The sequence below is a fragment of the Brassica napus genome, chromosome A7 (assembly GCF_020379485.1).
Source record: "Brassica napus cultivar Da-Ae chromosome A7, Da-Ae, whole genome shotgun sequence".
Taxonomy (NCBI): Eukaryota; Viridiplantae; Streptophyta; class Magnoliopsida; order Brassicales; family Brassicaceae; genus Brassica; species Brassica napus.
In genome coordinates, this window is record NC_063440.1 from 26,042,449 (window position 1) to 26,067,250 (window position 24,802).

The 24,802-nt window shown below is 37.0% G+C and overlaps 5 protein-coding genes across 6 annotated transcripts; 3 read left to right on the forward strand and 2 right to left on the reverse strand.

The window, feature by feature from the left end:
- Positions 1 to 3,071: 3,071 nt before the first annotated feature.
- Positions 3,072 to 6,968, forward strand: LOC125576359 (isochorismate synthase 1, chloroplastic-like). The gene is made up of 14 exons (XM_048736256.1): positions 3,072 to 3,290; positions 3,389 to 3,577; positions 4,322 to 4,566; positions 4,646 to 4,880; positions 4,953 to 5,099; positions 5,183 to 5,257; positions 5,345 to 5,413; positions 5,511 to 5,629; positions 5,731 to 5,788; positions 5,886 to 5,996; positions 6,136 to 6,220; positions 6,341 to 6,438; positions 6,519 to 6,611; positions 6,703 to 6,968. The coding sequence occupies exons 1-14, from the start codon at positions 3,174 to 3,176 to the stop codon at positions 6,760 to 6,762; spliced, it is 1,701 nt and encodes a 566-aa protein (XP_048592213.1). The 5' UTR covers positions 3,072 to 3,173; the 3' UTR covers positions 6,763 to 6,968.
- Positions 6,969 to 7,171: 203 nt separating this feature from the next.
- BNAA07G31700D lies at positions 7,172 to 8,067 on the forward strand. The gene is made up of 2 exons (XM_013794328.3): positions 7,172 to 7,470; positions 7,580 to 8,067. The coding sequence occupies exons 1-2, from the start codon at positions 7,327 to 7,329 to the stop codon at positions 8,021 to 8,023; spliced, it is 588 nt and encodes a 195-aa protein (XP_013649782.2). The 5' UTR covers positions 7,172 to 7,326; the 3' UTR covers positions 8,024 to 8,067.
- Positions 8,068 to 8,590: 523 nt separating this feature from the next.
- Positions 8,591 to 10,881, reverse strand: LOC106354405 (calcium-dependent protein kinase 30). Its single transcript, NM_001316241.1, has 7 exons — positions 10,227 to 10,881; positions 9,983 to 10,126; positions 9,594 to 9,746; positions 9,397 to 9,512; positions 9,155 to 9,322; positions 8,840 to 9,070; positions 8,591 to 8,764 (listed from the first exon to the last, which is right to left on the reverse strand). Exons 1-7 carry the CDS (start codon positions 10,879 to 10,881, stop codon positions 8,591 to 8,593), a joined length of 1,641 nt encoding a protein of 546 aa, NP_001303170.1.
- A 1,503-nt stretch (positions 10,882 to 12,384) lies between these two features.
- On the forward strand, positions 12,385 to 17,514 carry LOC106357277 (pentatricopeptide repeat-containing protein At1g74750). Its single transcript, XM_048736258.1, has one exon. It carries the CDS (start codon positions 15,278 to 15,280, stop codon positions 17,492 to 17,494), a length of 2,217 nt encoding a protein of 738 aa, XP_048592215.1. The 5' UTR covers positions 12,385 to 15,277; the 3' UTR covers positions 17,495 to 17,514.
- A 154-nt stretch (positions 17,515 to 17,668) lies between these two features.
- On the reverse strand, positions 17,669 to 24,343 carry BNAA07G31730D (zinc finger protein BRUTUS-like At1g74770). 2 transcript variants are annotated; one of them, XM_013796961.3, is made up of 12 exons: positions 22,720 to 24,343; positions 22,138 to 22,356; positions 21,859 to 22,053; positions 21,463 to 21,788; positions 21,153 to 21,381; positions 19,150 to 20,828; positions 18,847 to 19,068; positions 18,618 to 18,752; positions 18,314 to 18,548; positions 18,171 to 18,230; positions 17,956 to 18,027; positions 17,669 to 17,891 (listed from the first exon to the last, which is right to left on the reverse strand). In XM_013796961.3, the coding sequence occupies exons 1-12, from the start codon at positions 22,984 to 22,986 to the stop codon at positions 17,790 to 17,792; spliced, it is 3,741 nt and encodes a 1,246-aa protein (XP_013652415.2). In that variant the 5' UTR covers positions 22,987 to 24,343; the 3' UTR covers positions 17,669 to 17,789. The 2 variants fall into 2 exon arrangements, with proteins under 2 accessions (XP_013652415.2, XP_048592214.1); XM_048736257.1 differs by having other exon boundaries at positions 21,859 to 22,356.
- Positions 24,344 to 24,802: the final 459 nt, after the last annotated feature.

A 24,802-nucleotide genomic window follows, 5' to 3' on the forward strand; every position in this document is an offset into this window, starting at 1 on the left:
CTATATAAAAGGTTAGATTTCATCCTCAGAAATTCTAGAAACACTAGAAATTTATGTTTATTTTGAATGGCTAACTCATCTATCTCTTCAAGTTCTTATTAGGTTTTCTAAGAAAGTTTAGATCCTTTATTATTTTTTGCTATTCTCCTTCTGTCAACTTATTTGTTTCTAATTTCCATTCTTGGGCTTTTTGAGTTACTGTTAGTTTCTTATAATGGTTAGTTTATAATTTGCAGGACCCTCCAGCTCCTATGCCAAAAGATACAAATTTGGATGTAATTAGAGTCTTTGTTGGTAAGCAATCCAACACTAATGTATTTTTGTCTATAGGCTCTTCGTATATGATGTTTCAGATGTCTTGAAAATAAATGTTTTCTGTGTAGATGTAAAAAACCATCCGATTCTCATATATTACAAAGCCTCAGAGGTAATAAACTGACATCAACTCCTTATTGCGTTTCATATTTTATTTTTAGAAGTTATTAAAAGACATTTTTTGGTGGTCTTTTATATGATTAGTTATTTGCAAGACATGTTTTGATGGTTATGGTGAACTCAATATGACTGCAGAACAAGCAGTTGGTGGGGTGTTTAAGAAAATTTCAGAGCTCATCAGTCCATATAACAACTTGCTTAGCTGTAGGTTCTTTTCTCGAAAACAAACTCCTCTGTTCATCATCATTAAAATGTATATTAACATTTGAAACTTTCTCTTTAAGGTGGGATTGTTATAAAGATGGTTGTTGAAGATGAGTAACCATATGTTGGATGGGAGTAGAAGCGAATAAGCAAGTCAGAGTTGGATGAGTTTCCTTTAATTTACTTTCTATTGGTGGAGATGACATGAACAACTGAAGAAACTCACAAAAAGTCATCAGGCTGTCATTCAATTGGCTGTCATGAAGAATACTTTTGTACTAAGCTCAGCCATACCTAATATCTCTAGACTGATTTGTCTATATTTATCTGACGACGTTATTGTCCTACAGGTTCAAGTACATGAGAGGATGTGGAGAACAATACAATTAATCCAGAAATTGGCAGAAGAACTTTCAGTCAATAGACTGAAACCCGAAAGAAAGAGAAGCACCACCTTCTTTTTCTTCATGTGCCTTTGCAGCATGATGATTTAGTGTAGTTTTGTCAGCAGATGTCGCTCTTAATTTGCGATGAACTCTAAGTTGAGCGCCGAAGCCAAAAGAAGATATAAATGCTGGAGTATTTGTAAAAAATTTAATAACTAACGTGTGATAGTATACTATTACCGCAAGCCATGGAATTGGTTTAACCAAACCAGGTTTAACATCGGTTTAACCTTTCATGAAACGAGTGTACAGTTTGAGAATATTATAATGTAAATAGATACAAATCCAAATTATTGTAACTAACTATCAAGAGCATATGAGAATACATATTCTGACAAACTATAGAAATTATATTTAGATAAATGAATCAAAACAAAAATGTTATGATCAAAATGAGATGTCCCAAAACTAACGTTGGCAAATTAATTGGACCGTGGAACAACTTTTGTGTAGAAACTGAATATTAAAATATTTTCTTAAGAGTATCAAATGAAAACACAATCAGACAATGCATAGCATATAATTCTCACGTTTTATCAGTTTCATGCGGACGAAAAAATATATTTTTTAAAAAGTTAACCTCACAGAATATTTTTTATTTGTGTGAAAATTATGAAAAAAATACAACTAATAATTCACATATAATCAGTACAAATATCTTTCAGAAATTGGCTTGGAAATAAATACACAAAATCTAACAAATAAAACCATAAATATCTGATAATAATACATAAAATAACCAAACTACTTAAAGACATATTATAAAAAACATAATATCAATAGTAAATATGAAAAATTACAAGAGAAAAATGTAGAAAATTTATTTAAGATATTATTTTACACATTTTATCAACACATAAGCTAACGAGAAAAGTGAATCTCATAGCACTTTTCTCCTTTTTGTTCACTAAACTGAATATAAGGAAAATAATTAATAATTAATAAATTTTTTATAAAAATATTAGGGAAAATATCAATTTAATTCCTTTAATGTCCCAACCCCGAACATCGATAACTAGATACAAACCCAAAACTTAATGACAATATGTCTTTCAGACGATAACTTGCCGATCCACTACGTCAAAAGCATGCAAGAGTATTTTCAAAACAACAACATAAACTTCAGGTTCCAAAATCTGCAAGCAACAATGGTTGGTTCGTACAACAATGAAATTTACCTATACGGCATAAAAATATTATGCAAAGGAGAGCCCAATATCAGTAAAGCATGCGCCGATGGAAACTAATAAAAACAAAAGTTGACCAATGCTGGAGACGCATCAAAGAATCGTTTCACGGGGTTGAAGTAATCAAACTACCATGCTATTCAAAAATTTTAGGAATACAAAATCAATGATTATATACCCGCCCCAACAACATTAAAAAGCACATGCGACACCTACTAATATGATATATACATATAAAATTTTTTACCTAAATTAAGAAATAGATGTAAAGTATTGTGACCAAATATGTGTCGAAAATTAAAAAAAATAAATTCAAAGTAATAAAAAAAAGTCTAGCATAATCCTATAATCAAAATAAAATTAAATTAAATAGTTGTATAGTGTTTTCTCAAAAAAAAAAGGTTGTATAGTGCAAAAAAACACCACACTGTGCAACAATCATACAAAGAACACGTAAGATCTGACATGATAATAGATAACTTAACATAAGACAAATAAACTAAAATAATTACTCCGCTAAAATAAAAACTGAACAATGCTCCATTCAGACAATCATAACTATCATATATGAAATTTAGTCAACAATGACTTTGATGCTCAATCTTCTAATAATAAGCAAAAAAAATCACGGATAAGATGAATAACACAATATATATATATATAAAAACCAAACTCTTGAAGTTGAAAATAATTATAAAAAATATAATTTAAGAAATATAAAACACACTCAGTGAAAATATATAGTAATATAATTATATATATCACATGTCAAGTATATCCCGCGCGAAGCGCGGACCGACCCTAGTAACAAGAAAACAAGAAGGCATGAACCCCAACTAAACAAAATTTTTTTAAAACTCACTCACCATATCTCTTTCCTACGTTCTCTAAGCAATCTCCAATGGCCTCACTTCAGCTTTCTTCTCATTTTCTGGGCACAAACACTACAAAACACAACTCCATTTCCATCTCTAATAGTTACTCCCAAACCCCATTCACCAGATTATTCTCCCGCAAGGTTTGTTTTCTCTCTCTTTTTTGTTGTTGTGTTCTTATGTTTTTTCAAAGGACATCATTGTTTGATTATCTGAGAAATGTTTTTGGATAAAATTGTAGAAGTTTATGTCGTGTTCCATGTCTATGAATGGATGCGAGGGCGATTTCAAGACGCCACTTGGTACAATTGAGACAAGAACTATGGCGGCTATTTTATCTCCGACAGCAGCCACTGAGAGACTAATCTCCGCCGTCTCTGAGCTAAAATCTCAACTTCCGCCGCTTTCCTCCGGCGTTGTCCGGATACAGGTACATGACTTTCCTCTGTTTCTGTCAGTGAAAGATGAGATATCGCCACGTGGTTCTTTCGGCCTGGGTTATGAATTATGATGATATCGTTCTCTAGATCGTTCCTTGACGTATCGTTATGCCTAATCATTTAAATTTATTTTTAATAAGAGTTGACTCATTTAGTTTTTTTTTTTTAATAAAATAAGAATGCACATATCATTTTCCACTTGCTTTAGTTCTAGTAATTACGTAGTTTTTTCTTTTTCATTTTCATTGACGGTAGGGTCGTCAAATGACATCGGTATTAACCTCATCATATGTACAAATTCTGGTTAATTTAGGTTATGAATCATAAACAATCTCTTAAAAGACAGTGGCTAATAATAACCAACAAAGAAGAAGATATGACTTCTATTAAACACAAACTCGAAGTTGAGTCGTACCTACATGGACGTCAAAAACGAATAATTTTCCTTTTGAAGTCAATTAAATGTTGACCAAGTACAGAGTTGACCTAAAGCAGTCTCATAAGTAACAAAGACATTCGAGAAAAGATTAACGACTGTTCTAATCAAGTTCAACAAGTTCAATATTGTCTAAAAATATTAAGCTGGAGGAAAAGTAACGGATAATGATTATGTGGGGCGAAAAAAAAAGGAGATTAATGATTAAAGACTCGCACATTAATTAACAGTCATATTTTTTTCCCGCGCAAATTCTCAGGAATCCTAATTTAATTCGGTTTGGTTTGGTTCGGTTTAGGTGCCAATTGACCAGCAAATCGAAGCAATCGATTGGCTTCAGGCCCAAGACGAGAGTCAACCTCGCTGCTTCTTCTCTCGCCGCAGCGACGTTGGTCGTCCCGATCTCCTCCTCGACTTGGCCAGCGAGAACGGTAACGGAGGCTCATCAAATCGTGATCTGGTTAGCGTCGCCGGAATCGGATCCGCAGTGTTCTTCCGCGACCTAGATCCCTTCTCTCACGATGATTGGAGATCCATCCGAAGGTAAAGTAATAAACTTAACGAATCTTCTCGTTTCGCTTATCGGTTATCTGATTGTTGAGTGGTTTAACAATTTTTGAAGGTTTCTGTCGTCTTCGTCGCCTCTGATCCGTGCCTATGGAGGCATGCGGTTTGATCCCAACGGCAAGATCTCTGTGGAATGGGAGCCCTTTGGTGCTTTTTACTTTGCTGTGCCTCAGGTTGAGTTTAATGAGTTTGGGGGAAGCTCGATGTTGGCTGCAACTCTTGCTTGGGATGATGAGCTCTCTTGGACGCTGGAGGATGCCATTGAAGCACTTGAAGAGACTATGCTTCAGGTTATCATTAAACAAAGTCTGCTTTTGAGTTATTGAATGGTTTTTATGCTAATGAGAATTTTGTTGGGTTAGGTTTCTTCTGTTGTGATGAGGTTACGAAGGGAGTCTCTAGGAGTATCTGTTCTTAGCAAGAATCATGTTCCCACAAAAGGAGCGTATTACCCTGCTGTAGAGAAGGCTTTGGCGATTATTAAGCAGAAGAGTTCATCTCTTAGCAAGGTAGTTTAGTGACTAATGTCTGCATCTATTATCACACAGTTATGGTTTCCAGCTTAACTGATGTTTTCTGTTTGGAAAACTAGGTTGTGCTTGCTCGCAACAGCAGGATTATAACGGATACCGACATTGATCCCATCGCTTGGCTTGCACAGTTACAGGTGTGTTTTTGTCTGTGGATACTATATTTACTTTTGGAGTAAAAGCAATGTTAAGACTTGAATCTCACTTAACTTATTGTTTGACAGAGTGAAGGTCATGATGCTTATCAGTTCTGTCTGCAACCACCTGGTGCACCAGCTTTTATCGGTAACACGGTATGTTATATAAGTAGCATGTTGGTGCATTTTATTCTATTTGACATATCTGAAAGAAACTATTTATAAAGTTATGGCACACATCTTTGTGAAACAGCCTGAGAGACTTTTCCAAAGGAATCAGTTAGGTGTCTGCAGTGAAGCTTTGGCTGCGACTAGGCCTAGATCTGCTTCGACGGCACGTGATATGGAGATAGAGCGTGACTTACTAACCAGGTCAGTTTTTTTTACTTTACTGTTTTGAACAATCATAAAATTCATTTATTTCATTGTAATATCCGGATAAACTACTGACTTGGTTTACTAAACTGCTGCAGCCCCAAAGACGATCTTGAGTTCTCTATTGTACGAGAGAATATAAGAGAAAAGTTAAACGTAAGTTTCAATTTTTACTCTTTAACAAAAATGTATTAAATAGTTACAACAGTTACGATTAACATGTGTTCTTGTTATGCTTTCGTCTACTCTGCAGTCTATATGTGACAAGGTGGTTGTTAAGCCTCAAAAAACTGTGAGGAAGCTTGCAAGAGTACAGCACCTATATTCTCAATTGGCGGGGAAGCTTAGGCGAGAAGATGACGAGGTGAGATAATAGTATATGAATAATTTTACATCACATGATCATCTAGATAGCTTGAAGTTAACGGTTATGAACGTTTATCTCCAGGCTCTTCTTTTAATTACACTAGATTTGACTCTTTTGTCGTATGTTATATCTACAGTTTGACATCTTGGCTGCTCTGCATCCAACTCCAGCTGTTTGTGGGCTTCCAGCAGAAGAAGCCAGGCTTTTGATTAAGGAAATAGGTAAAGATAATCTGTTTTTTTTTCTTTGCTTCTTTCAACCATCTCCTAGTAACTAAAGATGCATATGCATTGTTTTATTCTTTCCAATTATGCTTATTCAAACATTTTTTCGTCTCTCAGAATCATTTGATAGAGGAATGTACGCCGGGCCTATTGGTTTCTTTGGTGGCGAGGAGAGTGAGTTTGCAGTTGGGATCAGATCAGCTCTAGTCGAAAAGGTAAAATCTTACCTTAGGAAAACACTTTCCTAAGTTTTAGTAAACAAGACTAAATCGTTTTTTTTTTGTAATGGTTACAGGGTCTTGGAGCATTGATCTATGCGGGGACAGGGATAGTAGCAGGAAGCAACCCAGCCTCAGAGTGGAATGAACTTGATCTAAAGATATCTCAGGTGTGACTTGTTTAGAAAAATGTATCTAACACTGCGCTTCTTCTGTTTCAGAAAAGCCTAACTTTATTTATTTGTGTGGTTGTATTTGCAGTTCACCAAGTCAATCGAGTATGAGGCAACAACAACAACAACGCTGCAGACAATTAATTGAAGAAAGAGTAACAACATTTGTTTCTTTTTTTTATTCTTCTTTTAATTGTATGGGAATGGGGTCAGGTTACAATAGAAAATCAGTGTGTTTGTTTGTTTGTTAATGTAAATTAAAAAATTTCTTGATTGTTATTAGGCTGGCCTGAGTCTTTCTTGGTTGTAATTAAACCGGGCCTAGTCCGATTATTAATCGACCGTCTTTTATTATGATCTTCATCCATTAACCTTCCTCGCAAAATCTTTTCACGCACTGGTCTACCAGAACAAATAAACAACCGGAGATAATTGTCTTTGTTGTTTTAATTTTGACAAATCCTAACAACCATTATGAAATTCTTGAATTATTATAACATTCTTTAATTACGAATCTGATTATTTAAAACAAGTGAACACCGAAGATAAAGCGCTAACGAATATGATTGGTTGAAAATCACAAAGACATCATCTGACGTGGCACTTTCTCTGTTTCCAGAGATTCCACATAGTGTGCGAGGGGGGAAGAAACAACAAAACACGAAGACATCTCCAAAGAGTTTTGCCTTTTCATCGCTTCGATCTTCTTCCAATGGCTGTCAACGCTCCTATATCGTCTCACCCGCGAACACAGTTTCTCTCCAATCCCGTTCTCCCCCGCTTTCAACGATCATACTCCAACGTAAAAGCACCAGCATCAGCCTTCTCCGTCGTCTCAATGGCTCCTCAGAAGAAGGTAACCTTAAAAACTAATCTCTTCATTTTCATTACATGCCTTAGTGAACAGTTTAGTAGTCACCACAGATTCTCAAATTCTTCAAAGGAGTAAACTATTTATATATTAGGTGAACAAATATGATGCCAAGTGGAAGAAACAATGGTACGGAGCGGGACTATTCTTCGAAGGAAGCGAAGAAGTAAACGTCGACGTTTTCAAGAAGCTTGAGAAGCGGAAAGTGCTCAGCAACGTCGAGAAATCTGGCTTGCTCTCAAAGGCAGAGGACTTGGGACTCACGTTGTCATCTCTCGAGAAGCTTGGTGTCTTCTCCAAAGCGGAGGAGCTCGGTCTTCTCAGTCTCCTTGAAACTTTAGCAAGTACATCTCCTGCGGTCTTAGCCTCTGCTGCACTCCCTGCTCTGACGGCTGCTATTGTAGCTATAGTGCTGATTCCTGATGACTCAACTACTCTGGTGGTTGCTCAATCGGTTTTGGCTGGTGCTCTTGCTCTTGGTGCTGTTGTTTTGTTGGTTGGTTCTGTTGTTTTGGATGGACTTCAAGAAGCTGATTGATTCTTTCCATATGTAAACTAAACATAAATAAACCTTTTCTCCAATTGATTTATGTTCGTTTGATGAAATCATAACCGTAAGTTTGAATGATTCTATAACATTCCGGTTTGTGATATATCGTAGGGTAAATGCTAAAAAAAATGATTTCACTATATATGTCATTAAAGTGCACTCATTTTTTCGGTCACACATCTAAAAAACTCTATAGTTAAGTATGTTTCGATGGCTTGCACAAAATGGAGTCCACGAGACCGAGTAAACGTATGCGGTCCATTAGCGGTGGGTGTCTTATAAATTCATGGTAGACTATGTCATAAGCAAGTCAGAAAGAAGCTTTATAACAATTAAACAAACATTACATACAAATACATTCATTCTCCAGTGAAGAACAAGTCTAACTAAGCCCATAAATTACAAATTTTCAACTTCCCAAACCAAAAGAATCACTAGAAGCAAAGTGAAGTAATACAAAATTACATACGAAAAAGCTCAGAAAAAACCTTCTTGAACAGAGGAAAACAAAGCCATTAGATTGCTTATGTTTTGGTGGATAAGCAAGTGTAAAGATCAAACAGCAACAGATTGACCAGTGAGTGCATCATGGAGATGCAATGACCCATCTTTCATCAAGTTTATACTTAAGCTCTTGAATCTCTCTCTTGAGTATTGTCTTGATGCCTTTCTCCAGTCAGTTCCAGCTTTCATCATCACCACAAACTCATCATAGTTTATACGCCCATCCTGCAAAACCAAACATTTATTATTTAATATTTTTCTATAAGAAGAGTCTTTTAAGGGCCAAAGAGCTCATGTGACCTTGTCAGTGTCAACTTCACGCATTATGTCAATTAGGACGCTGTTGTCTGGTTCACCCAACTCATCAGTTAAAGCTCTACGTAGCTCATCTGATTCAATGTAACCACTTCCATCTTTGTCAAAGAACATAAAAGCTTGTCTGAAATGTTCATCATTCTCCATCTTCTGCAAGTGTATTATCACTGCTACAAACTCTCCATAGTCCAAGCATCCATTTCCATTAACATCCGCCTGCATCAAAGAAAATTCATGAATGTGTTAGTACCAGAGAAGACGACCATTGTTGAATCTTTTGATCAAGACAAAAGAGTTTACCACTTCCATCAACATTTTGATCTCTGGTTCACCTAGTTGTGAACCGACTTTCTTTAGTCCAGCTCTGAGTTCTGGATACGTAATTTTACCGTCGTTGTCATCATCCATCAGTGTAAACATGTCTCTTATAACCTCAACTTCTTGAATAGACAAGTGCTCAGCTATCACCTGGAAGCATCACATAGAATAAGTGACGAAACCAAACAAAAATATAAACTCAAAAGAATGAGAGGAACACTTACACGTAGAGCTTTCTTTTTCAATCTATTCATCATGGAGAATTGCTTCAACCTCGACCTAACGATATCCCCTAAAGGAACATTTGGAGCTTTCTTTGCGTTCTGTATCCAAGGGTGATCTACAAAAAGAGGTAACAACAAAGACCGTCAAGTAGAGCAGAGATAACATGAAAAGATCACAAGATCCATCCTTCATTTACCAAGAACTTGCTGAGCAGTCAAACGCTTAGTTGGGTCAGGGTTCAGCATCTGCTTCACAAGGCTCTTTGCGCTCTCAGATATCTGCGACCAAGGATCTCTCTTAAAATCAAGAACTCCCCTCAAGATTGCAAGAGCCACACCTTGTTCAGTCTCTGCATTCAAAACCTTGAATCACTAAGTTACCCTTCATCAGTACAGATCTACATATTCAGGGTCGGATCTAAGTTTTTAGCGGTTATAAACATTTTTTAAAAAACTTTGGTAAGATGTTTTTTTTTCATAATTTAGAGGCTTATATCTATGTAAAATTCTTTTTTTAAAACTAAAACCAATATTTCATTCGGCTGTGCCCAAATACGGATCGTAGAGTAAGCATAACAGCTATTACCAGCCCAAAAAGGAGGAACACCACATAGCAAGATGTAGAGGATAACTCCAGCACTCCACACATCAACCTCTGGTCCATAATCTCTCTTCAACACTTCTGGTGCCATGTAATATGGACTCCCCACAATCTCTGTAAACCTCTCTCCTGCAAAAAAAAAAAACAATCAAACTTTCATTACCTAGATTCAACCCTTTCTAGAACAATGTGATCTGAATCTCAAAAGTTTCTATTTTGGGAAAGTTACCAGGCTTGAAGAGCACGGATAAGCCAAAGTCAATAGCCTTAAGCGCAGAGTTCTCCTTCTTATTAGCAAACAAGAAGTTCTCAGGCTTCAAGTCCCGATGCATCACACCATTCATATGACACATCTTCACGACCTCCGCGATGGTCCTAGCCACGGTGGCCGCCGCGCGCTCCGTGTAATGCCCTCTAGCCACGATCCGGTCAAAAAGCTCGCCTCCTTCGCAGAGCTCCATCACAAGATGCACGTTCTCGTTGTCCTCGTAGGTCGCCTTGAGTTTGACCACGTTGGGGTGATCTGGTATGGTGGACATGATCGTGACCTCGCGGCGGACGTCCTCCACGTCAACGGCGGTCCGGAGCTTCCTCTTGGAGATTGACTTGCAAGCCAGCGCTTCGCGTGTCTCGCGGTCCGTGCAGAGGTAGGTGATGCCGAACTCTCCGCGGCCGAGCTCTCGTCCTAAGATGTACTTGTCGCTGATCTGAGTCCGGTGGCTCATGGGGACGTCGGGGAGGACGCGTATGGGACCGTGGGATCTCAGACCGTCGGGATCGTGGTAGGCGTTTGGTTTGCGGACATGTCGTTTCTTGGTTTGGTTCTTGGTTTGTTTTGAGTCTGCTTCAGGGTCAAAGTTGACGCAGGCGATGCAGTTACCCATGTCTGAGTTTCGAACTCAGTAAACCGAAGTTGGTTAGTTTCTGGAGATTTGACGGCAACGGCTGTGTTTTCCGGCGAACGGTGAGTTTGTAGTCTCTGGAGAGAAGATGAAGAAAGGTTCGTCGACCTTTTGTGTAAATTTCAGTTTGGTGATGATATTTGATATTTAAAAAGTATTTATATAGTTTAAATAATTAAGGAAAAAAAGCAACTTGATTTGTATCTGCAAATACAAAAAAAATGCAAAGAAACTGTATTTAAAATAGATTTTTTCTATATGAATTATAAAATATTTTTTCAGTGATTCCTTTTTTTTTTTGTCAACCATTTTTTAGTGATTCAAAAGGTTAGTTATACTTACAACAGCTTTTATTACTCTTTCGTGTATTTAAAAGATGAGTAGGAAAAATACTAGCCGTCGATTTGTTGAGGTGGAGAGATGAGATGAAGTCAGGTGGAGTTGTTGACCATGGAAGTGGATATGGTGACATTGTCAAAAAAGTGTGACGTTGGTTTCATTTGAGTTGTTGGTATTAACCAAAATCATTGTCTGTTTGAAATCAGTAGAATTGATTAATGTAATTAAACTTGTGAGAATTGTTTTGTCGTCTTGTCCCTCTAATTACTTTACCTAAGTTACTAGCTTTGGATTTTACAGAAACATTATAGTTTTTTTGGGTACCATATATATTTTATACACTTTCCGTATGAAAACAATCTCAGTTGTCAGAACATTGAAATTTTAATTTTTTTTTGAAATAGGTATATACTTTTGTGAATGGTTGATTTGAAGGTTTCTGCAAAAAGATACGGTGGTGAAGATAATTTCAAAACCTATCAGATATGTAATCAGGATAGGAGAGATTAGGTGTAGACTTTGTCAATATAAGGATCAATCAATCGTACTTTAATTGTGACATAAGAAAAATAAAATGAAGAGTAAATATGAAGATTCCACTTAGGGGTGGGCACTTTACCCGAAATCCGAAGTGGCACCCGAACCCGATCCGAAAAATCCGAACCGAAATCCAAACCGAAGTAGCAAAATATCCGAACGGGTATTGAATTAGGAGAGATTGGATATCCGAACCCGAACGGGTAATATCCGAACCCGAATGGATATCCGAAAATAACCGAACATATATATAATTAACCTTATATTTCTAGTTTACATCCTTCATTTTATATAAAATATTTATATTGATACTACACATACTTTAAATTCATATGATATACATACAATTACGTAGAAGGTGATTTGCTATTCACTTAAAATGCATGTCAAACTTTTTATTTCAACAATTAACAAAAAGTAACATCCAAAATTTAAAAACAATAACCAAATTAATGTCTTTTTAGATTGAAAATGTTATGTCCAAATCTATTAATCATTCAATCTATTAAAAATAAAAAAAATAGTTAAGTGGAAAATTATATATTTAAATACAAGAAATTTGAGAAATGAAAATTTTTATTTTTTTCTTCAAAATCTAAATATCCGAACCCGATCCAAAATAACCGAAACCGAACTAAAAATACCCGAACCCGACCCGAAGTACAGAAATACCCGAACGGGTTCTACACCTCTATACCGAAATACCCGAAAATCCGAAATACCCGATCCGAACCCGAACGGATACCCGAACGCCCACCCATAATTCCACTGATCAAAGTCAACAAAAATGTAAACAAATGGTAACGTCTTTTTTTTCCTCTACTCGTAAATAATTCAATTCACATATCAAACAAATGTGTCGCCATGTCGTCTCCTTATTCGTTTGCTTACAACAATTTAGGTTTACATTCCAAAAATAAATACAACCTAACATATGCTATTTTGCGCAAACAACATTATCATCTATGATAATTATGTGCAATACATATTTATCAAATTTATACTTTAATAGGTGAAAAAGAAGATTACTTTCGTTGACAAAAAAAAAATAGGTGAAAAAGAAGGTCTTAAATTTATTTCCCGGTTGTAATTCCAACCGACAGTTATTGCAATTGGCAAAAAGAGTGAAAAAGTAGAAAGTCACGCAACGGGTCTCCTTTGTAAGGTTTAGGAAAATAAGATGTAGAAGCCCCAACACATTATGTTCTCATACTCCAACTTTAGTATCTAATTTACACTCATTAGCTTTCATAATATATATATATATACACATATATAGACTAATATTGTGGTATTAATTTAGTTATACAAATCCATGAAAATGAATAAATTATGAGTGGGGTGATGCCAATGAATTTGATTGTTAGATTTTTTTTAAAAGGAAATGATGGACCATGTTTTATCTTGTGCAACTTTTAAGCTGGCAAATTATTAAAAATATTTGAAAAAGGGACTTTGGTTTGATGAGAGGAAAAACATGAGATTGTGTATGAAATGATGGGCTCAACTCAAATGCTTGAGATTGCATGTGTATGTGGCGTTGTCATGCCAACTATTCAATTTATTGTAGCCCCATCACTTTTTTGCATAGCACTCCCTTATCTATAACCTTAAACCATATATTTAGAATATGAATGAATTGAATCCCAAGTGACTGTGTCTCAACCTGAGAAGGCTGTAATTATTTATTGTCTGCGTTCGGTGTGGTTGTTTACCATCCGTAGAATTTGATCGATGATTTTTTTGATTTTAGTCCTTTTTTTTCTTTTTACCATTTTAAACGCTTTAAACTTCTACGTAATAAAATAATTAAAGTTTTTAATGATCAAAAGTATGTAAACCAAAACCTAGTTAATCCACATTAGGATAGTACTAACAATTAAGTTTTACCCCCTAATTTTTGATGACACTTAAAACAATATCGTATCTTTGTTTAGCCAAGCAACATTAACTTAGTCTTGTCATAAACGAGTTTGCACTCAAGTCTAAGCTTACATTTATTAGTCTGGCTTGGTTGGAAAGAACAACTAAAGTTTGTCTAAGTTTATCGAGTAGTCTAGTTCTGATATAGTATTTTGTTTCTCTAAAGCACAAGAAGACAGCAAAATAAATGTGAGTATACACGGATCAAGTGATATGTTTTCTTTTGAACCGCAATGAGTCAATGACTAACTTTTGCACTGCCTTATGTTACAGAATTTCAAACTATCGCAACTATTCTTGATAGTATAAATCATTATATCTTAGTATATAATCTCGATCATTTTGAAAGAAAAAATGTAGTTTTACGTTGAAGATGTTCTAAAATCATATAAAGCAATTCGATCATTTTGAAGGAAAAAAATAAAATTTTACATTAAAGATGCTCTAAAATCGTATAAACCAGCAAGAAAATAATACTCTTCGCTGGGTTCACAAAAAGATAAAAAGGGCTAGAAGGCAACTATTACAAAAGGCCCATTAGCATATACAGAGACATCTGAAGAGGGCAAAACCCAAACGTTGCGCAAAGGGGAACCAAAGCAAAGACGAAGAAGTTATTAAACCCTGCCGTTTTATAGTTTTCTAATTATTACAAATCAACCACTAACTTTAAAAAATAACAAATTCCCACTACATGCACACTACTCCAAAGTTGACAACGAAAATCGATTTATATTACAAAGATGCCATTTTTAATAATGACTGCTAGTTGAACATGGATTAACATAAATTACAACACTTAAAAAATTGTTATGGAATAGTTCAGATAAGATCTTGAATGGCCTAGCTAGCCTATCCTAGGAAAGCATGGATCTTGATGTCACATATACTAAATAATAAATATACAGAGGTGTATGCTTAGGTAGGTTAAACGAAAACTGAATAAAAATCAATAAAAATATAAAGAAAAAGAGACAATAAAAGCAAGAAGTCGTAAGCTTTGCAAAGTTGTAAGCTTCTGACCAAATTTGCTTGGAGAGCAAAACAAGCTCGAAGAAGGAAGTCAAGCTACACGCCATTTTCGAAGGTGACTTGGTTGTTGTTGTTCTTTCCGGTTTATGAGAGTCAGTTCTAGCTACTTGTTTGATTACTGTAGTTGATCAATTTGTTAAGGTTTGAATGTGTTGGAAACTCTTAACAATGCACAATGGTTTTGAGAAGCTGATACTTTCTGGGTGGTTTCTGGAGAAAAGCTGAAATTAAAAATGAAAGGCTCAATTTTGTTTCTTTGAAATTATTATACAAGACAAAAGGGTGACTTCGAATAAGAGTAATGTACATTACATAGTTTCATGTAACTGTTAAGGGACATAGATGCATACATGTAACTTATGGCATGGTTACACGACCAAGCGTTGAACCTAGTTACTGTATTGGGAGAGAACTCAAGTAGTGTATTAGGTTGCCAATATAGTCTAATGGAACACACTCTCTTTTGTTCTTAATTGTTTTTTTTTAATGTTTGAATCTTATGAGACATTTCTGAGCCTGTGGTTCATTTTGTTTTCTTTGACAGACAATGATTCGTGCAAAGCAGATCAGTAATCTTTCAAGTTCAGCAAGATCCTTCTTTCTTGGTGGAACAAGATCTAGTGCAGCTGATGGAAACTCTTGCACATCATCCGCAGAGGATGAAAGCTCCGTCTTGAGACGCCACCGAACTAGGCCTGAAGCTGTACACACTGGGAACAGAGTTTTCACCCGACCATCTCCTCTTCATCTCCATGTTTCTCCTCCTGTTTTGCCTGTGAAACCGGATCCTGCTAATCGTAAGATCCCACTACCCGATGGAACTGAAGTCTCTATGGTCGATCATACTCTTCCTATTACTAGTGTCAAAGCCAGTGGAAGAGAGCATCTCGGTGAAGTCTACACTACCTCTGCTTCCAAAGATTCATCAGAGAGAGCTCCAGTAAACGCCTCTCCAGGGACTAAGCAAGCTTCAAATGATGTGTCTCATGATTTAACCAAAACTACCGCCTCTGGAAAGAGGAAGTGTGGCTATGACCCCTCAGGGGAAATGATGAGAGTGACACCAGCACCTAGACACGTCATAGAAAACGTTTCTAGCATATTGCGGAGATTCAAATGGGGCCCAGCTGCTGAAGAGGCTCTTCACAACTCCGGTTTCAAGATGGACGCATACCAAGCTAACCAAGTCCTTAAGCAGATAGATAACTACGCAAACGCTCTTGGCTTCTTCTACTGGCTGAAAACACAACCTGGTTTTAAACATGATGAACACACTTACACCACTATGGTTGGTAACCTCGGCCGTGCAAAACAGTTCGGCGAGATAAACAACCTTCTCAACGAGATGGTTAGAGACGGTTGTCAGCCAAACACCGTCACATACAACCGACTTATCCACAGCTACGGCCGTGCAAATTACCTCAAAGAAGCCGTGAATGTTTTCACTCAAATGCAAGAGGCTGGATGCGAGCCTGACCGTGTGACGTACTGCACACTCATAGACATCCACGCTAAAGCTGGCTTTCTTGACATCGCCATGGAGATGTATCATAGAATGCAAGCGGCCGGGCTGTCTCCTGATACTTTCACATACAGTGTTATAATAAACTGTCTTGGCAAAGCTGGTCATTTACCTTCTGCTCATAGGCTCTTCTGTGAGATGGTTGGTCAGGGTTGTACGCCTAGTTTGGTGACGTTCAACATCATGATAGCTTTGCACGCCAAGGCGAGGAACTACCGGAGCGCGTTGAAGCTTTACCGAGACATGAAAGGTGCAGGGTTTCGACCTGATAAAGTGACTTACAGTATAGTCATGGAGGTGCTTGGACACTGTGGGTTTCTTGAGGAGGCAGAGGGTGTATTCACTGAGATGGAACGTGAGAGCTGGGTTCCTGATGAACATGTTTACGGTCTTCTTGTGGACTTGTGGGGAAAAGCTGGTGACGTGGAGAAAGCTTGGCGGTGGTATCAAGCAATGCTTCACGCTGGTGTGAGACCTAATGTACCTACATGCAATTCTCTTCTCAGTACTTTGCTTAGAGGTCATAGGCTCACTGAAGCTTATAATCTATTACAAAGCATGGTGGCGTTTGGTTTGCAGTCTTCTCTGCAGACATACACATTGCTGTTGAGTTGCTGCACAGAAGCTCGTTCAAACTTTGACTTGGGCTTCTGTGGGCAGCTAATGGCGGTCTCAGGCCATCCTGCACACACCTTTCTCCTCAAAATGCCGCCTGCAGGTTCAGATAATGGCCAAAAGGTGCGTGACCATGTCAGCAGCTTTCTTGATTACATGCACAGCGAGGACAGAGAGAGCAAGAGGGGGCTCATTGACGCAGTAGTGGAATTTCTCCACAAGTCAGGACTTAAAGAAGAGGCTGGCTCGGTCTGGGAAGTGGCTGCAGTCAAGAATGTGTATCCAGATGCATTGAGGGAGAAAAGCTGCAGCTACTGGCTTATAAATCTCCATGTGATGTCGGAAGGAACTGCAGTGACCGCGCTGTCTAGGACGCTTGCGTGGTTTCGTAAGCAGATGTTGGTTTCAGGAGAGTGTCCTTCACGGATTGATATAGTAACTGGTTGGGGAAGACGGAGTAGAGTCACAGGCAGTTCAATGGTGAGACAAGCAGTTGAGGAGCTGCTCAACGTCTTCAACTTCCCGTTTTTCACTGAGAATGGTAACTCAGGATGTTTTGTTGGATGTGGAGAGCCTCTCAAGAATTGGTTAAGTGAATCATATGTTGAGAGGATGCATCTGCTTTAGTTTTTAGATTAGTAGTTTTGTTATTATTCTTTGGCTGAATCTCAGTCACTTGGTTTTGTATGACATAATAAGTTTTAAGGTTTAAGCCTTAAAGGTTAGTGATGATGACTGGAGTTTTATCTCCAGCTCAAGATTTTTGTTGTCAAACATTATCTCCTCTTGCGATGGGGAGTATATAAATCAATCTTTCAGGGTTATAACCACCCAAATTTTATTGACATTTGTTTTATTTTTGTACAACATCAAATGTTACAAAACTGTTTCCTTACCACAGCCATGTGAATTGGAGGAAGGTCTAAAGAAGCCTTGAATTGTAGGAGCCACAAGATGAGCATTTGTGGTATAGCCAATGGTAAGGAGCCTCTCCTTTTCTTCCACAGTCATTACACAGTATCACCTGCACCAAACCATATTTTCATTCCCCTATGTAAACAATATGGAGACAGAGAGAGATCTATTACCTGAGTTTTGTTGGTGTATTCATCAGGCATCTTTTCTTCTGCAAGTAATGCGTCTAACATACTAAAGTATACCTGTGTGAAACATGTCCTTTGTTTAGTGATTGAAAAGTGTTCATTGCTTCAATAAAGACTCAAAACACTTTGGCTTCAGAAGAAAATCAGAACTATATGTGGTCTAGGAACACAATATTCTGTCTGAAAATGATGAAACTGACCTGCATATCTCCTAGAGACTTGCTGCAGACAGGGCATGTGTAATGTGAGCAAGTGTAATCCTACCACCAGAATAAAGAAAAAAAAGCTTAGCAACTTATTTTAGGTTTTCATATTACTCACAAATATAAACAGAGTTGAGTACCTTAAAGCATTTAGAGTGCATCAAGTGACCGCATGGAAGAGCCTTCACCGGGGAGCTGGAGGTGAAGATGTACTCATGGCAAATCGGACAGTTATCTTCTAAGCATTTTTCTCTGCAAACATGCTCTTTTAAGGAACGTGCCATACAAGCATTGCATTTCATGCAATGGAAGTAGTCAATGCCCAATCCTTTCCCGACCCGGCAGAGATTACAGTAGGGACAATGATAAATTTTCCTGTTAAGAAACATTGGCTTGTTAGTCTAAGAGACACACTTGAAGCATCAAAGTAGAGGAATAGTTTACCTTTCATCGTCAAATAATTTGCATATCTTGCAGAAGTATTTTCCCATTGACGACTTGCACAAAGTATTTGAGCAGTTTGCACCAATTGGTTGAATCAGGAGGCATTTCATGCACATCATCTTTTTTATCTGTTTCCTGCATAAGAAATCAAGAGAATCAGAAAAACATTTGAGTGTCAAACAATATTTTGTTGAAGTTCTTCATATGAAAGTAGAAGATGTTACACTACCTATCCACCGAGTGATCAGTCTCTTCATCATGGCATCTTATACAAGTGAAGAGCTGGTCACAGCAAGGTGCAAGAAGCTTGCAGTTCCTCTTGTAGTGCTTGCAACCAAAGACCAAACTGTGAGGATCTCGATAAGATGGATGCTGACCTTGAATTGTCCCTAAACTGCTTGAGAGAATGGCTGGTTCTTGATTATATATCCTCTGTGAAATAATCCAACGGCTGAAAAAGTACATTACATAATATTAGTTTTGGCAATAAGAATGAAAAAAATAATAATAAATGAGAGGTGATAAGGCTTACCTCATTAACAAGTTCTGCTTGAGATATGATTTCTTCTGAGGATCTAGGGAAGAGTCACATGATATTTTTCTAATCATAGCAGCCATTTCTTCTTGACTCATTGTTAACAAGTGTTCATATTTCTTGGATTGAGCCTTCTGAGACATTGTAAAAGTTTGAGCAGGATTGATATGGCAATTGCAGTCAGTTTGTTCCTTGTCCTCCTTTTTGTCAGCTCCTCTGCATATCTTTTTAGTATCTGGAAGTTGCTGATGTTCACCTTCTTTGTTATTAGGAGCAGTCTTTCCAAGTGGCTTATCCACTTCCATGTCTGTCTCTGAAATTTTGCTGCCAATGGTCCCTCTATCCCCATCAGAAGCTCCTTCAAATAGATACTTCCAAACAGTCTCCAGTGGATCTGAATCCCCAAATGGATCATTGTTTGCTTCTCCTGCTTCCTCTTGTACAATATGACCGTTGTACCATTCTGTTAGCCACTCCACAAACATTGTTTTCCTTGTTGCTTGTCGCCACAAAGACATTACAACATGTTGCTCATCAGATTTCAAAGAATCCATCAACCAAGGAATCATATCCTGCAATATCTCCCCGCTTATTCTCCCAAGCATGCATCCTATGATCTTCTCCTGTTCTTCAATAGCAAAACAGTCCCTGAACAGACCCCAGAGCTCAGTTTCTTCGTGTTGGAAATGCTCTGACAGTATCTTGTGCATGGATTTGCATATCTCCTGGAGACTCAGACACAACCGCTCATACTTCATCTTTCTGTGGTGGTCGGCTGCACTTGAGACAAACATGTTCAGTTCTAACATCTCATTCAAAATGAATGATACTTTATCAAAGTGTTTGATCTCTAGCTCATGATCAATACTAAAAGAGTGGCTAATATTCTGCAGCTTTCCCTTTGCCTCCAGTGCTGGAAAAGCAATCTCATCCTCTGCATCAAAGTGTATCTGATACAGAAACTTTATAAGATGGAATCTCTGTTGAAACTCCCCAAGGAACCGAAAGTCGGTTGCTAATCTAGCTGATCCACTAACAAGGTAGTCCAAATCCGCTTTCATTGCCTTGTGGAAGAAGAAAAGAAGATCAATTGGTTTAACATCCATCATGAATGGCTCATCAACATTCTGCTCACCAAAAAACTCTGGAAGATGGAGAGGAGGAGGAGGTTTAAGCTTTCCAGAGAATAGCATTTGCTGGTTCATCCTACTAGAGTAAGGTGTCTGGTACAAGTCTCCAGCATCTGGCATGAGGAAGCATGTTGAAGACTTGTTTATTTTCCCAGGACATATAAACAAATCAGCTTCAGTTTCTTTGCATAGTTGGAGCTGTGCTTGATGGGAGAAGGATCCTGATGCTTCTTCAGTGGGTTCCTTTTTGCAGAAACATCTTATTTTGAACATTACAGACAGCTGTTTCCAGAAACTCTCAACAGATGTTTTGCCTGAGTAGCCAAAGCGTAGCCATTGCAACAAGAGGCGTGGAAATGATTTTTGAGGAGAAGAATCTTCCAATGTTAAGAACTGAAGAATTGACTGAGACTCCTCTTCTGATAGATGAGCAGAGAACCAGAGAATGACACACTTTAGCAATCCAAGAGGTAAGACATGTATGCTTGTGTAAAGGAGCTGCCTCTGCATTTCATGGTTACAGTTCTTGCTGATGATTGGGAATACCTAGAGAAACAACAATGAATGGTGAATACGTTAGTTCTAGAAAAACTTCCATTAAGTTCTAAAAGTATCAAATACTCCTTTTGTACACTAAAAGTTGATATACTAAACTTTTCGCACATATTAAAAAAATTTAAACACATTCTTTCGTTTATTATTTTTTTGGTTTTAATAATAAATTTTCACCATTCATATTTTTATATTTAATTTTATATTTTAATTTTAAAAAACAAATGCAATAATTATACTATAGAAAATCAATTTTTCTAATACAAAAACAAAATCTAAAACATCAACCATTCAAATACGGAATAAGTAGTTGTTTACCTCTCTTCTCTGTATGGAAAATTGCTTTGTTACTTGAACTATAAGGGACTCAAGTTCCTCCTGAAGTTTCAGAATAAAACCATCTGTCCTCATCTTAGGATCAGCACTTTTGTATAGCAGTCTCTGAAAACTCTCAAGACAGCCATCTATGGTAAATTGATTGGCTGTTGAAGAGCATCCATCTGCTATTTCTTCCAACACCGGATGAAAGAACTTCTTAAATGCATTGCTGCAACCACAAAAAAAAAAATTCTAGACAAGTTTTAAGAGAGTAGGCACCTTACCAAAGAGAAAAACTAAGTTGTCTTACCTATAAGAAACAAGAACATCAGCAAGAAAGTTTAGCCGAGCCATGAGTACATCAAGGTCCAGAAGAAGGCTTGGGAAGCTCGCTTGGCACAATCCTTCTTGAATGTCTCTCAAATCTTTTTCAACTGCATTTTGAAAAATCTGAAGACCATGGATAGGGCTGTGTCCTACATTTGGGATAAAAACTGGCTTTTTACTCCACTGCCAAAGCCGTTGAAAACATCCACTCCGAGATAAGTTCTTGCTATCTTTAGACACATCTTCATACTCTACTTGTTTCAAGATCTTTGTAGAAGCCCCACAATCCATCAGCCAAGAGCTTATGACCTTGATCAGAAAGTCTTTTATCTTATCAGAAACTACCAAGATTAAATAGAAAACAAAAGGATATTCATACCTGTTGTGATGAGTCTTCAGTTGGGACCACATCTTTCATGCAGTTCACAACTTCAGTTCTCTCTTTGTGAGAGAGATAAGACATCATCCATGGCAAGAAGTCTTCCAACACCATCACTGGAACACTACAAATGAATTGCCACACAAGTGATGCTTGTTCTTGGAAAGTGAACTTCTCAATCAACAAAGGAAAGACCTGAGTGGATGAAGCATGGCAGGTTAAGACATACAGAAAATCTGAAGACAAATAATGTCTTTTTAACTGAAAAAAATGATATACCTGCCGCTCTTCTTTAAGCATATGCTGACAAACGGATGACTGAATGGTGCCTATGCATAGTATAACTTCACGAAGTACATCAGATACGTTCCCTAACTCATGTTCAAGAACATTTAGCCAATGGAAAATTGAGGTGAAGAGATCATCTGTGCCATCATGCTCTAGCGAATAGTTAGAAACAATGTTCTTCACACGTGAATCCAGCGCCAAAAAAATAACCTGCCAGTACAAAAATAATCATTTCAAACACTTTCTTCCAGAAACTGGTTAGCACCAATCTTAAACTATGACCAAGAATCTTAATTCAAGATCATTCTAGCTAACCACTACATGTACTAAATCTATTCCACGAAGATTATCAATACTACAACATCCAGCAAATCATTTGAAACAAGAAATGTAAGACGTAACACGCAAGTAATAGGGTTTCTAGAACTGTTATTGCATTTGTGTAACAACATAGAGAAGTAACGTGACATATAAGGCATGAGTTACCAAAACTATCTACAAAGAACAAAACTTTTATGGAAAGTTTCCTACTTTCAAAAGTTGGGACCACTATATGTAAAAGACGAATCTAACCTCATCTTCAGCTGCGCTATGATACTTGTAGACAAGTTTCAAGAACTCAAACTTCCGGCATAGCTCACCGGCGAGGTCGCCGCTAAATGAACCGGCTTCAGCGGCGTCTGTAGCTAAACGACGGAGCTCCACCAGCTGAGCACGGAAAGCCTTGTGGAAGTAAACGAAGAACAGAACCGGAGCATCCGCAAGCTTGGTGTTTTCGACGGTAGCCACCTCAGAAGCATTTTCCGGCGGGAGATGATGAAGATGACCTCCGTCTGCCATTTACAGGCAGCGATGAAGGAGAAAACCAGGAAAGTGTTGGAGAAAAGGGAAAGAAGGAAACGAGTTGACGAATAAAGAAGGTTTTGTAAGGCATTGATCACCATCATCTTCGTAGTCGTCACTCTCTGCTGAATCTACACAGCTTTATTTAATCAATTTGGGTTTAACGCTTAATTAATCATTTTAATCCCTTTGTTATATCAGAAGTGACAGAGACGTTGGAGCTGAAAACCAACAAGGCTTATACTTCTGGCGCGGGATTTTTTATTCGTCTCTTTTTATTTTTTACTAACTATTTTATTTTTGTTATGTTATAGAAAAAAAAACTACTGTAAAAACTCTACAAATAAACAATAATTTTAATTCAAAATATAACAAAAGTTTATAAGAGAAGCAAATAATAAATTTTTAAAATGATATATAAAGGCATAGTTCCACTAATATAGCCAAATAACAGGTTATTATATGTTTCTTGTCTTATAAAAATGTTTCTCAATTTTTAATAAATTTTAAAATTCAATAAAAATAGTTACATTTTAATGTTTAAGCAATTATATTCTGCAAATTGATTATTCGTTGAGCTATGTTCTATAGTAAATATATCAATTAAAATTATTATATAATTTTTAAAATAGTATATAAATTAATAAAATATCAGAATCTTAATTAGTCATTCATAAGTTAGTTATGAGAGAGAATTACTTCCCATTTGATTTCTTAGAATGCATGAGAAGTTAAAGAAAAACACGTAAATATTTTCCTTGTCCGGAGTATTTCAAAACAAGATTTACAATTATTTTTTTTTACAAGATTTACAATTGAGAAGGCAATAGTCAGTTTCTTTACAAAATGACATCCGAGTTTCAAGATTAATTATTAACACGAACGGAGATAATATATCATATCATTTAGTACGATTTATTCAACATTAATACTACTATTTCAGAAAAGAATCAATAAACTTTTTTTGTCAACTGTTCAAAAGCAGTTTATTTATCCGACATCGTTGATTATGATATTTACAGTATGCAGTGGGCCAAAACACATTAATTAGATCTTTAACTTAATGCGTGATCAGACATATAGAGAGATCAATAATAAAAATAATAGTATGATTTCATAGTATCAGATTTGTTAATGATTTGATGATGTCTTGTTTATGAAAATTTTCGTGATTTGCGGAGGATTAAGCTGAGTCAGCCTCGTGATATTAAAACGATTGGTCAATTTTCACATACGTTATGAAAAAATGGCATGCTTGTGGCCGGCCGTACAGTTGTCTCCATTCCCGAGACCAGTCTACGCTGACTCCGTTAGTTTATTCCGTTGTAAAACATCCCGTTCCGTCTTGTCTTCTCCACGAGCCGTATTGTGCCTGTCGTGTGCTCTTCCTGTGACTCCACGCGACAGTTTCCACGTAATTGGGCTTACAGAATCGTAGTATACTACGCCTTGTATATATGATGGGCCTTTCCCAATATTTTCGGCCCATTAATAATATTGGGAAAAGCCTATTAATAACAGGGTTCAGTGATAAGTGCTGTTATAGTTGGCGTTTGTTATGGTTTACAGACTTACAGATGGGAACCATCTTCAACACCAGATCTGTGGCTAGTCCCCATTGGTTTCTATAACTTACTTCTAAGAGCATGATTAATGAAGGTCTCTTATAATAGAATTCTTAGCGTAATATAAGATACGATTTTTAGCTTTTAACTAAAAAACTAAGAGATTGTATATTACGCTAAGAATCCCTTCATAAGAAATCCGCATTAATCATGTTCTATGATTGATCGGTTATATCTATGACAAGATT